The 19,260-nt window shown below is 38.2% G+C and overlaps 1 protein-coding gene across 4 annotated transcripts; it reads left to right on the top strand.

Annotated features, from left to right (window-relative positions):
- Positions 1-519: 519 nt before the first annotated feature.
- On the top strand, positions 520-15,390 carry tbc1d30 (TBC1 domain family, member 30). 4 transcript variants are annotated; one of them, XM_055190935.2, is made up of 15 exons: positions 520-967; positions 1,056-1,283; positions 1,685-1,849; positions 6,648-6,709; positions 6,791-6,856; positions 6,963-7,088; positions 8,278-8,463; positions 8,554-8,722; positions 8,807-8,975; positions 9,073-9,178; positions 9,407-9,513; positions 10,390-10,529; positions 11,885-12,091; positions 13,645-13,710; positions 13,945-15,390. In XM_055190935.2, exons 1-15 carry the CDS (start codon positions 796-798, stop codon positions 14,802-14,804), a joined length of 2,829 nt encoding a protein of 942 aa, XP_055046910.2. In that variant the 5' UTR covers positions 520-795; the 3' UTR covers positions 14,805-15,390. The 4 variants fall into 4 exon arrangements, with proteins under 4 accessions (XP_055046910.2, XP_055046911.2, XP_055046912.2 ...); XM_055190936.2 differs by lacking the exon at positions 13,645-13,710; XM_055190937.2 differs by lacking the exons at positions 520-967; positions 1,056-1,283; positions 1,685-1,849 and adding an exon at positions 5,076-5,680.
- The last annotated feature ends 3,870 nt before the right edge of the window (positions 15,391-19,260 follow it).

Below are 19,260 nucleotides of genomic sequence, written 5' to 3'. Positions count from 1 at the left end.
TCGTATAAGTACATTGCTATTTATTTTGTTAAATTAAATTTAATCAACCCAACCTAATATAATCTATTGTAAATATAAAACCCTATTAAAATGTTTTATTTTTTTCTATTTTCAAAACATTTTTTTTTTTCAATTGACTTCGTGGTTAAAAACATTTTATTTTGTATTTTTTAATTGACTTCGTGGTCAAAAACATTTTATTTTGTATTTTTCAAATGACTTTGTGGTAAAAAAAACATTTTATTTTGTATTTTTCAATTGACTTCGTGGTCAAAAACATTTTATTTTGTATTTTTCAATTGACTTCGGGGTCAAAAACATTTTATTTTGTATTTTTCAAACGACTTCGTGGTCAAAAACATTTAATTTTGTATTTTTTAATTGACTTTGTGGTCAAAAACATTTTATTTTGTATTTTTCAAATGACTTCGTGGTCAAAAACATTTTATTTTGTATTTTTCAAACGACTTCGTGATCGATTAAATGAACGTATAAGAGAATGTTTCCTATCCAACTGTACACGTTGGTTGCACCTGTTCCCGAAAAACTTTTTTCTTTGATAGTTTTGGAGGTGGCCTGAACTATTCCCATTGCAGGGGAGAACAATCCAGATTCAGACCCTCTCAGGAAGGAAACAAGAGCCTGGGAAAGTCGCAGCCAACCCTTCTCCTGTAATGGAACATACCCGGAACTTAAGTTCCTTGTTGATTCATCTAAAACTCTTTGGTTTGTACATGCAGCATATGCTCGTGCGTTTGTAATGTTGAACTTAAACGCGAGATAGATTAATAAAACATGTCTGGAGAGGAGGTCGGTAAAGAAGAACTTAAAGAGATTGACATATGTGACAATATCGGCTCAGAAGAAGAGAGTGGAGTTTTCCTTAACTCAGATGCGTCGTATATTGACGGCTTCTCGGCTTTCCACAGATGGGTTTCAAATAGACGTTTATCCTCAGATGGAAATTGTAAGTGTTTCAGCTTCATCATTAATCGCAATATCCAAGTGCGAAACATTTGGTCTCTATAACGCGTGTTTCTGTCATGTGTGTTCAGATGAAGATGATGAGCAGAGAGCGTCCCGGACATCATCTATTGTGGATTGTCTGTTAGTGGAGCTTTATGACACATACAGCATTAACGGTTTCAGAGGGGTAGACAGCTCCACCGAAGCTTCCAGTTCAGATGCTTTTCTCGGGCGAAGTAACACCGGCGCGAACTTTCTGCAAGAACTTCAGGAGAAACACACGAGACGCCATCAGATGAAATATCTCTCTCAAAAAGGTGAATGTGAGATTAGACTGTTGGTAAAAATGTACGCTAGTATGTTTAATTGTGTGTTTTGATGAAATCAGACGAATCAGCTGTCCATCTGACAGTTCTCACCTCATTCTGAAACAGTTAAAAGCCTGTTAAATATTAACCCTTTGTTTAATTGTTGCCTCAGGTGCAACAATTCCTCAGGTTTCTTTGTTGCACATTGTACATACATTGACCATGTGTTTATGTGGTGTATACACACATACTTATCTTTAAGTGTTTAGGGGTGAGACTGTTTTTATAGTCCGTCACAATAAGTAGATTTTTATTCAATGCATTGTTTAATTTCACTGTGTCTGATTCTAGACAGAAATGTAATTGAATGCATGTTTCTTAGATTTAAACAGCATATGTTTTGCGCTTAGGTCCAGAGGAACTAAAGTGGATCATTCAGGAGGTGAAATACCGCATTGGGGTCCAGTCTGCCAAACTGGTGCGTCAGGTGAAGAGAAAGGACCGACTACAGCAGAAAGTACAGAAGAACTTTGATATAGTTACTGCCTGTCTTCAAGCCGTCTCTCAGAAAAGACGTAATTATAAATCATTCTCTTGTTTCATTCCTGCATCCATTACAGTGATGTGATTTGATATGCTGTGTCAAATAACATACGACCTTATGTGCTGAAGACTAATGTTTTCTAGATCAAAGTATATTTTGACCTTTTTAGGAGCTTTGCTATCTTTGATAGTCCTCTGAAGTCTGATGTCCTTTAGCTGTTTTAGAAGACTGGTATTATATGGTTTCCGGGACATTCCAATGAATCGGTGCAATTTGAATGTTGTAACTCAACAAGTTTATTTTTTTATTTTTTTGAACACTAAATATAATAACACACAAACATATTTTACTTTTCAAAATGAGTACTGTTCTCAGGTAACTAATTTATTTTTTAACATGGTTTCTTAATAGAGGGTGGAGATATTTTGGTAACAGGACTGAAAGTAACAGGACTGCGTTTTTGCATAGATTTAGAAAATACATTAAAATATAGCTGGATTAAATATGTGCTAATAGCATAAAGACACACTGAACAAATTCTAGTGATTTACCAAAAAGTTTTATTTTAAAATAAACCAATAACATCAAAGAAATAATATAGGAAACAAGATTTAACGTTAAGATTGACATTCACAGTCGTAGCATCAATATCATAAAATATACAGAAAAGAAAATGAGAAAATTAACTTTTGATCTTCACATGGCCTTCAGAAGATCCAGGTGATATCACTTCCTCTTGAAAATGTGACTTGTCGAATATTCCTAGATTTTTAGAGGGGGGAATGTGTTGGGTAAGTGAAATCCTGGGGACATGACTAAAATTGCATTTTATCTAAAATAATATGACTTTTTTTAATGGTAAAAAATATTAAAAGCAAATATGGGATATGGACCCACACAAAAATGCAAAAAAAGGATATTTGAAGAATTGTATGCTTTATATTTAAAGGTAAAGTACAGAGATAGAAAGCAGGGATGGATAAAAATGCTGTTTTTCAGTGTTCTATGTAGTTTTAATTAATGTTTTAAAGGTGCAGTGTGTCATTTTTGAAAGGATCTCTTGACAGAAATGTAAAATAATATACAAAACTATATTACCAGGGGTGTATAAAGACTTTTTATAATGAACTGTTATGTTTTTATTACCTTAGAATGAGACGTTTTTATCTACATACACAGAGGGTCCCCTTACATGGAAGTTGGCATTTTGTGCCGTCATGTTTCTAAAGAAGCCCTTAACGTACAAACTTTTTTTTACTAAGTTGTCTCTGTTGATGACATGTTTTTCCAGTGGTGGCTACCATAGTTTCTCTATGCGTTTCAAAAGCGAGCAGTGGACTGAGCCGTTGTTTGCAATTCCCAACCTCACCACTAGATGCCGCTAAAATTTACACACTGAACCTTTAAATTACATAGTTAAAATTTGGTGTTAGATTAACATGCATGACACTTTGCCTAATAATAAAATGTATTTTAGAGTTAGTTTTTTTCTTGCATTTTATTCATATAATGTCATGGGGACAGAAATGGCACTGATTCGGTGGAATGTCCGTTCCACTGGTAGCAGATACTGAAATATTTATGCTTCCTTATGTGAGGAAAAATACAGTTGTCTATCAATATAGTTACTGTATATGAAATTTTAATGGCCATGTGGTCAGTTTGACACTGACATGTACATTTTCAGCTGAATGTGGCCCTGAGTCAAACCGTAACCGTTTCCACTTTTGCGGTGAGTTAAATGAATGTGATGAATTTAGTGCAGGCAGGTGCTGTAGCTGACCTACAGATAATGTGGCCTTTGCAGCTCTTGTCTTTATCCTACATTTTATTTACATGCAGCATGAGAACTGCTATTAAACAGGTACAGTATGTCATCAAAACTAATGCTGTGCATGGTTTTTATTCTTCAAGGGATAGTTCAACCAAAAATGAAAATTCTATCTATTCTTTTTCTGATCCTTATGTTGTTCTAAACCTGTATGAGTTCATTAATATTTAATAGTTTATTTTTTCTGATGAACACAAAAGAAGATATTTTGATTAATGATGGCAAGCACACAGTTCACTGACCCATTGAATTCCACTGTATTTGTTTTATTCTATTATGGAAATCAAAAAATATTTTGTGTTCATTAGAAAAAATTAATTCATACAGGTTTAGCACAACATAAGGGTGAGAAAATGATTTTTTGGGGGAAATATCCCATTCAGTCTATTTCTACACTGAAAAAAATGATTCATTGAATTTAATCAATTTTTTTAATGTAAGTGGTTGCAATCAATTTATTTAAGCTACATTTAAACAAAATTTTTATATTTTATTTTACTAATCTTTTTTTTAAAAAAATTGATTAAATTCAATAAATCATTTTTTTTTCAGTGTAATGCAGGTGATGTTGTGGCACAGTTATGAACAATATCATTTAAAGGGGACATATCATGAAAATCTGAATTCCATGTTTAAGTGTTATAATTGAGTCCAGTGCTTATATCAACCTAGAAATTGTGAAAAAGAACAACCCAGTTACTTAGTTTTGGTAAACCATTCTCTGCAAGAATGTGAAAAAATAGGTAATTGAAATGTGGCTCCCCCTGTGATACGCCCCTTTATCTGCACTATCCAACCACGACACTACCATTCAGTGCAGAGATCAGCTCATTTGCATTTAGAAGGACACACCCAAAATGGCAAATTTTTGCTCACAACATGCTGTATTAAATTATCTTTATGGTATTTTGAGCTAAAACTTCACATACATACTCTGGAGACACCAGATTTAAAAAGTCTTATGAAATGTCCCCTTTAATTTTGTTGCACTCTTTCTTGGCTTGTTTATTTCTCTAAACATGAATATCAAAAGTGCATTCAATATTTTTTCATTTACCACTTAGTTTTTTACTAGATGCATGTCATGATGACCACAATGCTCCCTTTATCACATAAGCTACTGCTTATAATCTATTACAAAACATTACAAAAATTATGAAATCAAATAATTTCAAATATAAAGGACTATTTCATCTGTCTATCTTTCTATTTTGTGTACCGCTAGTGTGCACCTCCATTTATTAGGTCACAGGGAGTGCTTTTAATATTTGGACTGGTCACGTGCTGTACTTTGGATGCATTCAGTGATCATTTATTGTATTAATGGCAATGTAGTCATCTTGCCCTAATGTTGCCTAATAAGTTCCAGAATAATACATCTTTGTTGCATCAAGCATACTTTAATACTTTATTCCTTATATTTAAGATTATTAACGCAGTAGATGTCTACACTTGTGTAATTCAGTTGTTTTCCCTGCTGTTAAGTTTTCTGTATATTTTTTTCTCATTCATCGCATCTGTGGCCCATCCTTCAGAGCTTCATCGGTCCCTCCTCCTGCACGACGCTCATATGTGGGTGTAGACATACGTTCATCACCGCCGTATTCCGCTTCTTCTCGCATCCTCCGTGTATCTTCATCTTTTAGCATCGACTTTTGCCTATACAATAAATCTTATTGTCTTCGTACCAAGCGATGGATAATTAAATCTCAACACCGAAATTTGGATTTATTGATCAGTTCTATTTTGCGCTGCGTTTAATGATTTCCTCGAGATCGTATTAAATGCTTGAAATAGACTAGGGTGAGGTGTTATGCGGTTTATATTTACAAAAGCAGATCAAACGGGACGTGGTCCTCTTAGTATTTCTCCAAATGAAGCAAGAAAGATTTGTTTCCTCAAAGAGGTCGAGGGTTTGCGTGAAACGTCAGAATGCAGGTGGAGGAGTTGGTAATATTATCAGTAATGTGCTGAAGAAACGCAACGGCATCTCCAGAAGAGCGCCACGGCTGCTCTGCACCCTAGAGCCAGGTGAACCTACACTCCTGCATGCTTTAATATCATCAATTTAATGTGTTTATGCCTTGATTCAGGTAATATATTCACTGAAAAAAAGGTTACAGAAGCTTAATAAACATAATTGGTCGGTCTCAATTCATCATACTTTCAATAGTCTTTGCTTTTCATTCACAACCGCATTTGCTTTGATGTGTAAGTAGCCTAATATGGGTGCAGTATGAGGGCTCGAGAGATGTTGGTCATCTTGTAGGTTAATCCGGCTTAAAAGTGAAACACAGGCTGAAATGGTTGCTTATTATAGCGTATTGCCCCAACAGAGATGGACGCAGGTTAGTATTTATTCATTTATATAAACCAGACGTAGGACAGTGGCAGAAAGGCTGCTATCGTTTTGGATATATGCTTTCAATCGTTCGCGAAGGTTCGCATGATTTGTTTACCGTTTACAGCAGCGCGTGAAATGATGTAGCTTGCTATGCTAAATAATTGTCAGTTTTGAAGCTTTAGCAAATTTAGGGTGTATGTCTCGCAGTATGACGTTTTAACAAGATGGAAAGTGAAATGAAAGACGGTTTATTTTGGCTCGATACAGGATGGTGTCATATTTCCGGAAGTAGCGTTTCAGCACCACGGCGGAGCGGACAGCGACATTTATCATCTGCTGACATCACGCGTTTGATTTTGCGTTTCGTGATCTACGCAATAAGATGATGATTTTCGTCAGTTACATTTTTAATAATAATTTCTAAAATATCTAAATAAATAAGTTAAATAACTCGGCCTACAATAAAAACAAGCCTTATTCATTATTCATGCACTGCATTTTTATTATTATAAAATGACCACCCATCATTATTTTGTATTTGCATGTCTAATGGTGAACCCCTCATACAATACATTTATTATTGAGACACCTGCAGCTTTGGGGTTATCATCTTTTTTATACAGTCATCATTGTGTCACCGATTTGTCTTTACAGGGGTCGACACCAGGTTGAAGTTCACCATCGAACCATCTCTTGGCAAGAATGGATTTCAACAAGTATGTCTGATGCATTTGTCCACTGCGGTACTTGTGTGCCCTACTCTCCTGTAATGCTGTCTCCTTATATTTTAACTGCAGTGGTATGATGCCCTGAAAGCTGTGGTGAGGCTCCCAGCTGGCATCCCCAAAGAATGGAGGAAGAGGGTATGGGTGGTGGACACCTCTCTCTTAATACTGTTACCGTAATACATTTCTCTGTAGTCTTACCACATCCGTGTTATGATATTTATATTGGCTTTGCTTGATGTAGGTGTGGCTGACATTAGCCGATCAGTACCTCCACAGCATCTCCATCGACTGGGAGAAAACAATGAGGTTTGCTTTCAATGATCGCAGCAATCCAGACGATGACTCGCTGGGAATACAAATAGTAAAAGTATATTCATTTATTTAACACTAAATAATATATTCAATAACTGAATGTATACGTTTACACATTAATTGTCTTTTTAATGTAGTTTTAGCATCAGAGATATTTTGTTGAATAAAATTTAGTCCATACACTCTTAAAACGAATGTGTTAAAATAACACATCTAGTTCTCTTTGTGTTCTTTTTGGAACAACACACTTTTTTAATTTTAACACATTGTTTTGTGTTAAACTATTTAACGTGTTATTTTAACACATTGTGTCATTTTGTGTTGATTTTGAGTTCATATAAATAAAAGGGACAACATAAGATGTGTTAAACAACACAAAGTGTGTAACACAGAGATGTGTTAAGTTAACTAGACACAAGATGTGTTATTTTCACACATTCATTTTAAGAGTGTAGGATGATATGTTAAATGGTGCAGCAGGATGTTTGCTTTCGGCAGTGCGTCAGTGCAAAGTGGATAATGGAACAGTAAATGTGTTTGTCTGTGTGGCACTGCATGAAAGTGAACAGTGATTCATCAAAGACATGTGCGCACAAGCGGTCAAATTTTGGTTTAAAGGTGCAGTGTGTAATTTTTAGAAAGATCTTTTAACAGAAATGCAAAATAATATACAAAACTATATTATCAGGGGTGTATAAAGACCTTTCATAATGAACCGTTATGTGTTTATTACCTTAAAATGAACGTTTTTATCTACATACACGATGGTCCCCTTACATGGAAGTCGCCATTTTGTGCCGCCATGTTTCTACAGAAGCCCAAACTGTTTTTACTAAGTTGTCTCTGACGATGACACGTTTGTCCGGTGGCGGCTACCGTAGCTTCTCTATGCGTTTCAAAAGCGAGAGGTGAGCAGTGGACTGAGCCGTTGGTTGCAATTCACAACCTCACCATTAGATGCCGCTAAAATTTACACACTGCACATTTAACTCTTCTTTTGCTTGTGCTTTCTAACTCTGTGCCTTACATACTTCCCTAAGCACAACATCCTATCTTGAGCGACACAAAATAAAGCCTTTTAGGCAGTCGTACCTTGATGTTGTTAAGCTATCATATACTGTATGCTTTTGTGGAAGCTGCTGAACAACTTCTTCAAAAAAGGAAAAAAAAAGATGCTAAAAAGCTGTATTTCAGATATGGATGCTTATAAATGAACTCTGTTATATTTGGGTCATCTTGTCTAGGACTTGCATCGGACGGGCTGCAGCTCCTACTGTGGCCAGGAGGCCGAGCAGGACCGGGTGGTTTTAAAGCGAGTACTGCTGGCATACGCCCGCTGGAACAAGACTGTGGGCTATTGCCAGGGCTTTAATGTTTTGGCTGCCCTCATCCTGGAGGTCACAGAGGGACACGAAGGAGATGCATTAAAGGTTTCCTGCATCTCTGAATATTTAGTTCATAATCTCCATTATGAAAATCAGTTTATAAATTATACATCCTATTTTTTTGCCCCTGCATAGGTGATGATATATTTGATCGATAAGGTGCTTCCTGATAGCTACTTTGCCAATAATCTACGTGCACTCTCTGTGGACATGGCCGTGTTCAGGGATCTGCTACGAATAAAGCTTCCAGAACTTTCTCAGCATCTTAATCATCTCCAAAAAGTAGCCAATCGGGAAGGAGGAGGTTTGTCACATATAGATGTGAAAACACAAACCAGGTCAACCAAATACCCCGTCTAAATGTTTGCGCAATGTTGTTTGGTTTCAGGCAGCTATGAACCGCCACTCACTAACGTCTTCACCATGCAGTGGTTTCTTACCATGTTCGCCACCTGTCTGCCCCACCACACCGTACTGAAGATCTGGGACTCTGTGTTTTTTGAGGGGTCGGAAATGCTGCTTCATGTAGCTCTGGCCATCTGGGCCAAACTCGGAGAGTAAGTTTATTCATCAGCCTCCAAGTCCTCTTTAAAAAATGAGAGACTGTTTTAGCTTGTATGAAGTGTGTTACTTGTATCTTCATGTCGTTTACAGGAGGATTGAGGAGTGTCAGACCGCTGATGAGTTTTATAGTACAATGGGCTGCCTGACACAGGAAATGCTGGAGCACAACCTGATCGACTCTAATGAACTTATGCAGGCGAGTGTTTTCAGACCAAATATCTATGTATGTGTCTAATAGTAATACATCGATTTATCTTTTCAATCTATTATATTAGGCAAAACGAATGTTAATTTAATTTGGCAAATTTTCAGTTTCTTTCGCATTTACTGTAATTTGTCTTGTATCGGCCAATCAGCCGCTTTCTCATTATCAGCATCATGGACCACTAGTGTGTAATGCATGCGTCTGTATTCCTCTCAACAGACTGTCTACTCCATGGCTCCCTTCCCATTCCCCCAACTGACCGAACTCAGGGAGAAATACACATATAACATCACCCCGTTCCCTGCACCTGTCAGAGCTAACAGCAGGTATTATTTACCTACAGCTAAAAGTTTGTGAATCTGGGGAAATAATTCAAGGCCCTGGGAAGTTTTTAAAAATATACATACATAGATACAGGCCATTGAAAGTGCTTGATTCAATTTTATGCAAGACGTTTTCTGGAAAAAAATCCATATTATTTCCTGTGTAGTGTTGGATAATATCATAAAAATTCTAGACTTTTTAAGCACATGTGCTAAACTGTTCACTTTAAATGCTTATATCTTCTGTATGCGAATGTTGATTCATACCAAAATGCTTTTTTTGCATAGTTGTGTTTGACACATTAAAACGTTTCTGGTTACGTATGTAACTGTTGTTCCCTGAGAAGGGAATGAGACGCTGCGTCTCCCTTGCCATACTTCCTGCGTCCCTGTAACGCCGTCTTTGGCAATATTTTAGATAGCGATATACTTCCTGGTTCCCGCGTCTCCCTGTCTTTGTCGTTAAGCCTCACTATTGGTTGAATTTGATATACACATTCAGACGCACTCACCCCTGGAGGCGTCCCCAAAGTGTCACCGCAGTGACGCAGCGCAAGTTCCCTCTAAAGGGACACAATGTAACAATGTATCTTAAAAGGTAACACGGTGTAATCTTGCTCTCACTTGAAATGTGTCCCCACATTTAGTCCTTGAATTTGAGGGTATTGGACCTGGAAAGTCCTTGAAAGGTCCTTGAATTTGAAGTTAACTAAGGTGTGGGAACCCTGTAATGTGGTACATTTGTACTATATTTGGAATACAGTAATACAGAAGCAAAGTCATTTACACTCACTTAAAAAACAACTTTCACCAATTAAAATGTGTAAGGGAATGAATACACTCTAAATAAATGAATATTATATGTTTTTTACTTTATAGTCAGGCACTCAATGGATGGGAGAGTGATGATGATGTTGACATGGATGATGAAGATCCCATCATTACTGCTCTTGGTTGCCTGGGGCCCCTCGGTGGACTTCTGGCCCCTGAGATCCAGAGATACCAAAAACATCTTAAAGGTGTGTTTCTGCATCTCTAATGCTGCGTTTACACCAACCGCGTTTCAGGCGTCAAAATCGCATCTACAGCGCCTAGTTTGTCGCTTGAACAGTTTGAATGCATTCGCACGTGTAGAGCGGAGTAGACGCGCTGAAAAAGCAAGCATTTGACGCGCATCAGAGGCAAAATCCGCTGCTTGTGGGAGGGGCAAGTGCTATGCGGTTGTCTGTCTGCAGGATGGCTGATGTTGATTGTGCATTTATTGAGAGAGTTACCGGTTTGTATTTAGTCACCTTACTATAGAAGGAAAATAAATGGCGTGGGTCGATAAACGTCACGTGACTTAGAAGTGAAATGTGTATTTACAGGTTACAGGTACTTACCAGGTTGCCCGATGTCCTCACTGACACTCTTCTAAGCGAGGTCCTTTTTATTCCTGTCTCTATATAAATAAGAACTTGTGTCGTGACTGCTCACGGACAATATCAAGCGTTCCTTCAGGTTGAATGAGTGACTCCGGGTGGGGCTACCGCCACAGCAGCAAGCAGGTTCCTGATTGGTTAACGCGGCGCGGAAATCCGCCAAAGTTCACATTTTTCAACTCTGGCGTCAGCCGCAAATTCCGTCAAACTCAAAATGCACAAAAACCACCATTCACGTGTACCGCACCAGGCGCTCAATTCGTCCCATTCGCGCAATCTAGACACGCTAATGAGGCGGAATCGCGTCTTCTGCGCCGTGCCAAACGCCTCATTCGGGCCGCGAGACCTCCAGACGCGCGTCAATGCGTCTTCACATTGACTTAACATTGAAATCACTTGGCTTCACGCCTCTACCGTGGCTGTTGTGAACGCAGCATAATGATTTGGGTTGAAATGCACTAGATTAACTTCAGTACCCATCGAAGGAAATATGATGGGTTTTTTTTAAACAAGCCTGATCCCTGCTCCCTCATGTCTCCTGAACAATGTCATGTTTATGATTTTTTTTAAATAACATTTTCTGATCTGAACTATACTGGCAATATGAAAGTAACACAATGTCATGCACTAATGCAAACATTATGAGCCAGCGTACCCTTGGCTAGATTCTGAAAATATTCCTGATTATCCTGTTTGAATCCGCCTGCAGACAGATTTAATCCCAGATACATTTGTTAGTTCTGTTTTTGATGTGTTTAGGTCATTAGGCATTCTGGAAGACACCCCAGCTGCCTTTCATTACAAACTTCAGTTGTAGTAAATGAATGAAGTTCAGAGAGGGGCCAAGACAGTTTTTACCAAAGTTACCCTGTAAAATCTGTCAAACATTCTGGCTTTAACAACACATGGTGTTTATACTGCATCATGTAAAGTTTGTTTCGTTTGCTTCGCAGATCAGAAAGCAGTGCAGAGCTCTCACGGCAGTAACATGGCTGAGCTCAGTCCCGGGGCGGTGGGTACGGGACGGGCGGAGCATCAGGCTGCCATCAACAGTATGATGCTGGAGCGCATGAGCACCGACATCAATGCGCTGAAAAAACAATACTCGCGCATCAAACAAAAACAACTGCAGCAAGCCGGTCTACTCTACATTCATACAGGTAGGTAGCAGGACTAAATAAATAGAAAATCTCTGGTCACAGATATGGACTGAATTTAATTTGACAGGTTTTTGGAAACCGCTAGAGGTTTTAGTTTTAACAAATTTGCTTTGTGCATTTGCTTCAGGCAACAAAATATTAAATCTAGGGCTGTCACGATTATGCAATTTGGCTGACGATTAATTTTCTACTAAATTGTGAGGATTATGACAATTAATTGTCTGTTTTATTGACATTTAATTCTCTTTTTTTTGTTCATTAAATAATTTTCACACATGATACTACTAAGGTCATATTAGTAGGCTACTGGACCACATGTCTGTAGTGGCTGCAAAAAAATGATTTCCTTACAGATCCTTAAGAATAGCATCTTTCACTTAATCCCAGAATTTGGAATTGCTGTTTTGGAAATGTATGTTTTACCTGTTTTGCAGCATTTCTTAAAAATGCTGTTTTTTTCCATATATTGAATGGCTATGGCTTTGACTTTTTTGTGTTACACTGTCAGTTAAAGGAATAGTCTACTCATTTTCAATATTAAAATGTTATTACCTTAACTAAGAATTGTTGATACATCCCTCTATCATCTGTGTGCGTGCACGTAAGCGCTGGAGCGCGCTGCGACGCTTCGATAGCATTTAGCTTAGCCCCATTCATTTAATGGTACCATTTAGAGATAAAGTTAAAAGTGACCAAACACATCAACGTTTTTCCTATTTAAGACGAGTAGTTATACGAGCAAGTTTGGTGGTACAAAATAAAACGTAGCGCTTTTCTAAGCGGATTTAAAAGAGGAACTATATTTTATGGCGTAATAGCATTTTTGGGAGTACTTCGACTCGGTGCAGTAACACCCTCCCTCTCCCATTATGAGAGTGAGAAGGGGATCGGACTTTTCAGGCGAGTCGAAGTACTCCCAAAAGTGCTATTACGCCATAAAATATAGTTCCTCTTTTAAATCCGTTTAGAAAAGCGCTGCGTTTTATTTTGTACCACCAAACTTGCTCGTATAACTACTCGTCTTAAATAGGAAAAACGTTGATGTGTTTGGTCACTTCTAACTTTATCTCTAAATGGTACCATTGAATTAATGGGGCTATGCTAAATGCTATCGAAGCGTCGCAGTGCGCTCCAGCGCTTACGTGCACGCACACAGATGATAGAGGGATGTATCAACAATTCTTAGTTAAGGTAATAACATATTTTAATATTGAAAATTAGTAGACTATTCCTTTAAGGAGTGCCATCTGATAGTCTCATTTATACAGGCACTGCAGCTCCCCCTTGTGTTTTTAAAGAGATGTGCAATCATTGCGGTGATCTAAAATCATTGCAATGTCGTCAAACAATCGCAATGAGACGATTATTTAATCATTGTGACAGCCCTAGTTAAATCAGGTTTATTTTAAAGTACGATATTATATTTTATGCAATACCAATAAGAAAGGCTTGTTTTGGGGCCAATCAGTATCATCTTTCACTTTTAGTGTCATTTAATCTCTTAGTATGTGACACACGCGGATGCTGTAAAAAACTCTGTAACATTTCCCCAGGACTTCCAGTGGAAGCTGAAACTATTGAACCACATCAACCCAGTAAAGCCCAGAAGCACCACACTGGTACTGATCATCATGGGTCAACTTCATTAAATATGCTATGTGGTGCAGTAGATCTTTTGACTGGTGCTGGGTCAAACAATAATCACATGATGATTGTGGTGAAGGCTGTGATGATCTTAATTCATGTTCATGGCGGGATGTTAAATGGGTTGTGGTCACTGTTTTATGTTGACTTGAGCAATCAGCTTAATAAACATTCATGTTTTCTTACTTATTGCCATTGATTCTTCGCAGATAAATGTCCAGCCACCAGTATCCTTTCCTCCCAACTCGGTCCCTCCCCTGTGGTTAACCATCTTCTCCTGGGTAGGAAGCCCAGGCCTGATCAGCAGTCTTCCAAGAATGGTATCATACATAATGGAGGACTGCACCCTGTACCCCAAGCCCACTCTTCCCCATGCCAGAGCCAGACGTCCAGGGCCAGGCTCAATTCCCCCTGGCGCAGCCACGTGCGGACTCATCGGAGGAACATCGCCAGAGCTCGGGCCCAGCTCGGTTTTGATGATTCTCTGGAATTAGAGGATGACGAAACTCCTGTGAGAAAAACAGAAGAGGAAGAAGAGAGAAAAAGTGAGGAAGAAGAGGTAAAAGAGACTGCATGTGAAGAGCAGGAAAAGGTGGAGACATCTGAAGAGGTGACCATTGTGGCTAGAAGCTCAGATGTGTCTCTGCAAGACCACAGCTTTGGAGAAGAAGAGGAGGAGGTCCAAGAGATAGAGAACAAGCTGTCTTCTCTGGAGCTGAAACCTTTACCAGAACCAACCTCAAATGAACCAGAGGCACAGACACCACCTCCAGAACCCCTGCCTAAGATGGACTCCAACCCCAATGATCTTCACCCACTCCCAACCACCTGTAATCAAGCTTCAGACTCTTCTAGCTCTGAAAGTGGAAGAAGCCCCTCAACCTTAGCCAGGGAACCCCCAAAACCACAGCAGATCTTTTCTCCTTTCCCCTGCATCAAAACACCTCGCAAGTCTGTTGCTGCAAGAAACCTGGGACTGTACGGTCCAACCGCCAGAACTCCAAATGTGCACTTTCCCCAGATGAGTAGAAGTATAAACCGTGTAGGAAGCACCACCAAGCGACGCTAACGGGTTGTCACCTACAGACAAGCACTTATAAAATAAATCTACTGTACTCTTTATATCAATATTCTACAGCTATCATGCAAGCACATGCTTAACTCCAGTATGCTTCCAGCACATTCCCTAAAAGCTGATTACTGTATGAATTCACGAAGGTTATATTTATTTTTTGTACGAGGCCGTCCCAGAAGAGAATAATGTCCAGAAGTTGTGCTTGAATGCTTAATAAAGTCTTATTAAAGTATCTTTGCTGTATCTTCAAGCCACCAGTATTCATAGTTTACTCATATGTGCTGTATCTTGAGGATTCAAGCCACGCATTGACATTTATGTAACAACTCATATTTACTTACTGCTGGTAACTATTATACAGTTCAAGAGGTTAAACACTCTTATCCCACAATGTCTAAGCTGTGAGATTTTTGGATTTAAAGCAATTGTCCATGGCCACTTAATTTAGTTCCTTTGTGCCCTGTGCCAGGAACATTTCTTAACTGTTTTCAGTTTATTGTAATCTGTTACAACTATGTACTTTTCTTGTCACTTTTACTTTATTTTTCCTTCTTTAGTAAATTGTGTTCCCTTTTGTTGCCATCTGACTTTTTTTCTAAAGACGTGAATAAGAGTATCACTTGTTTTGAAATGTCTTTTCTGAATACTCCTACTGAAAGTCCTTCAGAATATAAAGTTTTGGGGGCTTAGTGATGAGATTAACATACAGAACCCCCACAATGAATTAAACACATGCAAGAATGGAAAAAGCTTGCAGTATTTTGGTGTTACTGTACATCCCCTATCACAACATAACTTACATATTTAACACCTTAACTGACTTCTGTAGCAACAGTCATTTTACTAATGGTTAAATTTATAAATATAAAACAAATGGAACATACACTCACCTAAAGGATTATTAGGAACACCTGTTCTATTTCTCATTAATGCAATTATCTAATCAACCAATCACATGGCAGTTGCTTCAGTGCATTTAGGGGTGTGGTCCTGGTCAAGACAATCTCCTGAACTCCAAACTGAATGTTAGAATGAGAAAGAAAGGTGATTTAAGCAATTTTGAGTGTGGCATGGTTGTTGGTGCCAGACGGGCTGGTCTGAGTATTTCACAATCTGCTCAGTTACTGGGATTTTCACGCACAACCATTTTTAGGGTTTACAAAGAATGGTGTGAAAAGGTAAAACCATCCAGTATTTGGCAGTCCTGTTGGTTAAAATGCTTTGTTGATGCTAGAGGTCAGAGGAGAATGAGCCGACTGATTCAAGCTGATAGAAGAGCAACTTTGACTGAAATAACCACTCGTTACAACCGAGGTATGCAGCAAAGCATTTGTGAAGCCACAACAAGCACAACCTTGAGGCGGATGGGCTACAACAGCAGAAGACCCTACCGGGAACCACTCATCTCCACTCCAAAAAAGAAAAAGGGCTACAGTTTTCATGACCTCAACAAAATTGGGCAGTTGAAGACACAGAATTTGGCATAAGAGAATGAGAACATGGATCCATCATGCTTTGTTACCACCGTGCAAGCAGGTGGTGGTGGTGTAATGGTGTGGGGGATGTTTTCTTGGCACCTTTTAGGGCCAGTTGGGCATTGTTTAAATGCCACGGCCTACCTGAGCATTGTTTCTGACCATGTCCACCCCTTTATGACCACCATGTACTCATCCTCTGATGGCTACTTCCAGCAGGCTAATGTTCCATGTCACAAAGCTCGAATCATTTCAAATTGGTTTCTTGAACATGACAATGAGTTCACTGCACTAAAATGGCGCCCACAGTCATCAAATCTCAACCCAATAGAGCATCTTTGGGATGTGGTGGAACGGGAGCTAAGATGCTATCCTATCAATTTGGGCCAACATTTCTAAAGAATGCTTTCAGCACCTTGTTGAATCAATGCCACGTAGAATTAAGGCAGTTCTGAAGGCGAAAGGGGGTCAAACACAGTATTAGTATGGTGTTCCTAATAATCCTTTAGGTGAATGTATTTCTTTGATTATATAAACCATGCAATGAATGATGCCAACTCAAGTCCTTTATTTAACAGAACCTGATGTTTTCTTGATACATGTATGTGATGTACAACGAAAAAAGGTATAAAAAAAAACAGTACAATGGTATAGCGGGTTTGCTTGAGTTAATTCAGTTCTTCAGTGAGTGTGGTTACATCAGCATGTTGTGACATTACATAATGTACAGTGAGTATATAAATGTTTAAAGTAGATCTTTATAATACTTAATGGTTCAATGTAAACGTACAACAGAAGTTTTAAATAGGACCAAGGTATTTGTTCCCATCCAATATTTGCAACACATGACTTTTAAGAGCACAACTGTGCTTTGATGAGCTTTTCTTTTTTTGTAATATCATTTATTGCTATTATTATGACACTTATTGAAAAAAGAAACTTGTCTAAACACTTTGACTTTATTTTTATACATTATGTATGTATCTCTTTTGATGTTCCATACATTAAACTTATAAAAAAAGATTTAGCTTAAAATGTGTACTTTAAAATCATTTAAATTTCCCATCTTCTCTTCATTTCATCTTTCATGGGAACCTACAGTAGCCTACTTTAAAGAGCAGCAGCAAACCTCTGCATATCAGCTACAGAAACACGCACCCACATTTTAACCAGCAGCATTCTCACACACAAGCATGGAAAGTATGTGAGGTCATCCAACACACACTTTTAATAGTTTTTGCATATTGTCAACACATGTTTGCAGTTACCAGCTAATGAAGTTCACTATAAACAATATAGATGTGTGTGGCATGTGTGAAGAAATATATTTGTAAAAACAGAGGATGTAATATTTTCTTTTTCATGTGTATTTTCCTACTGTAAACTTTAGATTAATTGTAGCCTATGACATGTCAGGTGTAGGTGTAAGGGTTTATAACATTTGGGCCTGGGGTGTATTCCAGAAAGCAGGGTACCACCAGATGAACTCTGAACTTTGGGTTGATCAACCCCAAACTTGCTTAGGCCTACTCTGGGTATGTCGGTTCCAAAACACAGCATTTTTAATACAACACTAAATATTCGCGACTGTTAATGTAATAAAATAAATGAGTTAACATTGTAGTATCATGCAAATATATGCTTCCACGCCCGCTGCACGCTCATCATAAGTACACGCATGCGCAGACATCATCCGGAGCCTCGTTTTATTAACTAAAATGAACTTACCCTGCAACATATCTTCAGAGAGTCAGTTGCTATGATTACTTGCATAACCCGAAAGTTACCTCCGTTTTTGGAACCGAAAGCAGAGCTTATCCGCTTACTCCTAACGTTACTCCTAAACCCGGGTAAGTCACATAATAACCTGTTTTCTGGAATACACCCCTGGTTTCACAGACAAGGTTTAGGTATAGAACTAAGCCCTATTAGTTAAATTAAGGTGTTTAAGCATCTTTTATAAACATGCCTTTGAATTTTTTTTGTGTATTTAGAGATAAATCAATGGCACTGGCATATTTTAAAATCTGTCATTACAAAGTGATTTTCAGTTGTTTTAGTCTAGTACCAGTCTTAAGCCTTGTTTGTGAAACCAGGGGTTGGTTTATACAGCTAAACAACAAAAACTTGAAACCCTCCACGTGGTGTCGCTGTTGTTCTTGTCAAACATGTCATTTGCCCTCACATGAACACTTGAGAATATGCAGTTACCCAGCGTCACTATGTGTCAAATATCATATTGGTGACTCATATTTATCATGCCGTCATAAGATCAAAGACTACGTTGTTTTTCTTTGTAAGTATGAACTGGAAACGATTCCAAGCTGATAAAATAATTGTGGCCATTTTATGTTATGTCAGTGGCAAAGTGTTGACATTTTATTGAGTGAGTTTTATCCTAATAGCATTTAACAAGCACCTCCTTAATTCCTTCAGATGAAACATATTACAGGGTCCCCAGGGGTCCTTGATTTCAATGAAAGTTTGTGAATCTGGGGGGAAAATGTAAGGCCCTGGGAAGTTTTTGAAAATATACATACATAGATACAGGCCGTTGAAAGTGCTTGAATCTATTTTATGCAAGAATTTTTTTGGAAAAAAAACATATTATTCCCTTTGTAGTGTAGGATAATATCATAAAATTCTAGACCTTTTAAGCACACGTGCTAAACTGTTCACTTTTAATGCTTATATCTTCTGTATGTGAATGTTGATTCAGACCCATTTTTTTTTGCATAGTTGTGTTTGACACATGAAAACATATCGGGTTACGTATGTAATGGGCTTTATGCCCAGCTGCACTACTTCCTGAACTTCAGCCAGCTCCTTGTTTCCTGTCTGCCATTATTGGACAAACAGATTAATCCAGGTGTGCCTGACCTCAGTAGTCACAACAACAATAATCAGACACACCTGGATTAATCAGTTTGTCCAATAATGGCAGACAGGAAACAAGGAGCTGCAGTTCAGGAAGC

Source organism: Misgurnus anguillicaudatus, chromosome 1 (genome assembly GCF_027580225.2).
Source record: "Misgurnus anguillicaudatus chromosome 1, ASM2758022v2, whole genome shotgun sequence".
Taxonomy (NCBI): Eukaryota; Metazoa; Chordata; class Actinopteri; order Cypriniformes; family Cobitidae; genus Misgurnus; species Misgurnus anguillicaudatus.
Note: the sequence above shows the minus strand (reverse complement) of the source record. Positions and strands in the feature narration are given on the sequence as shown.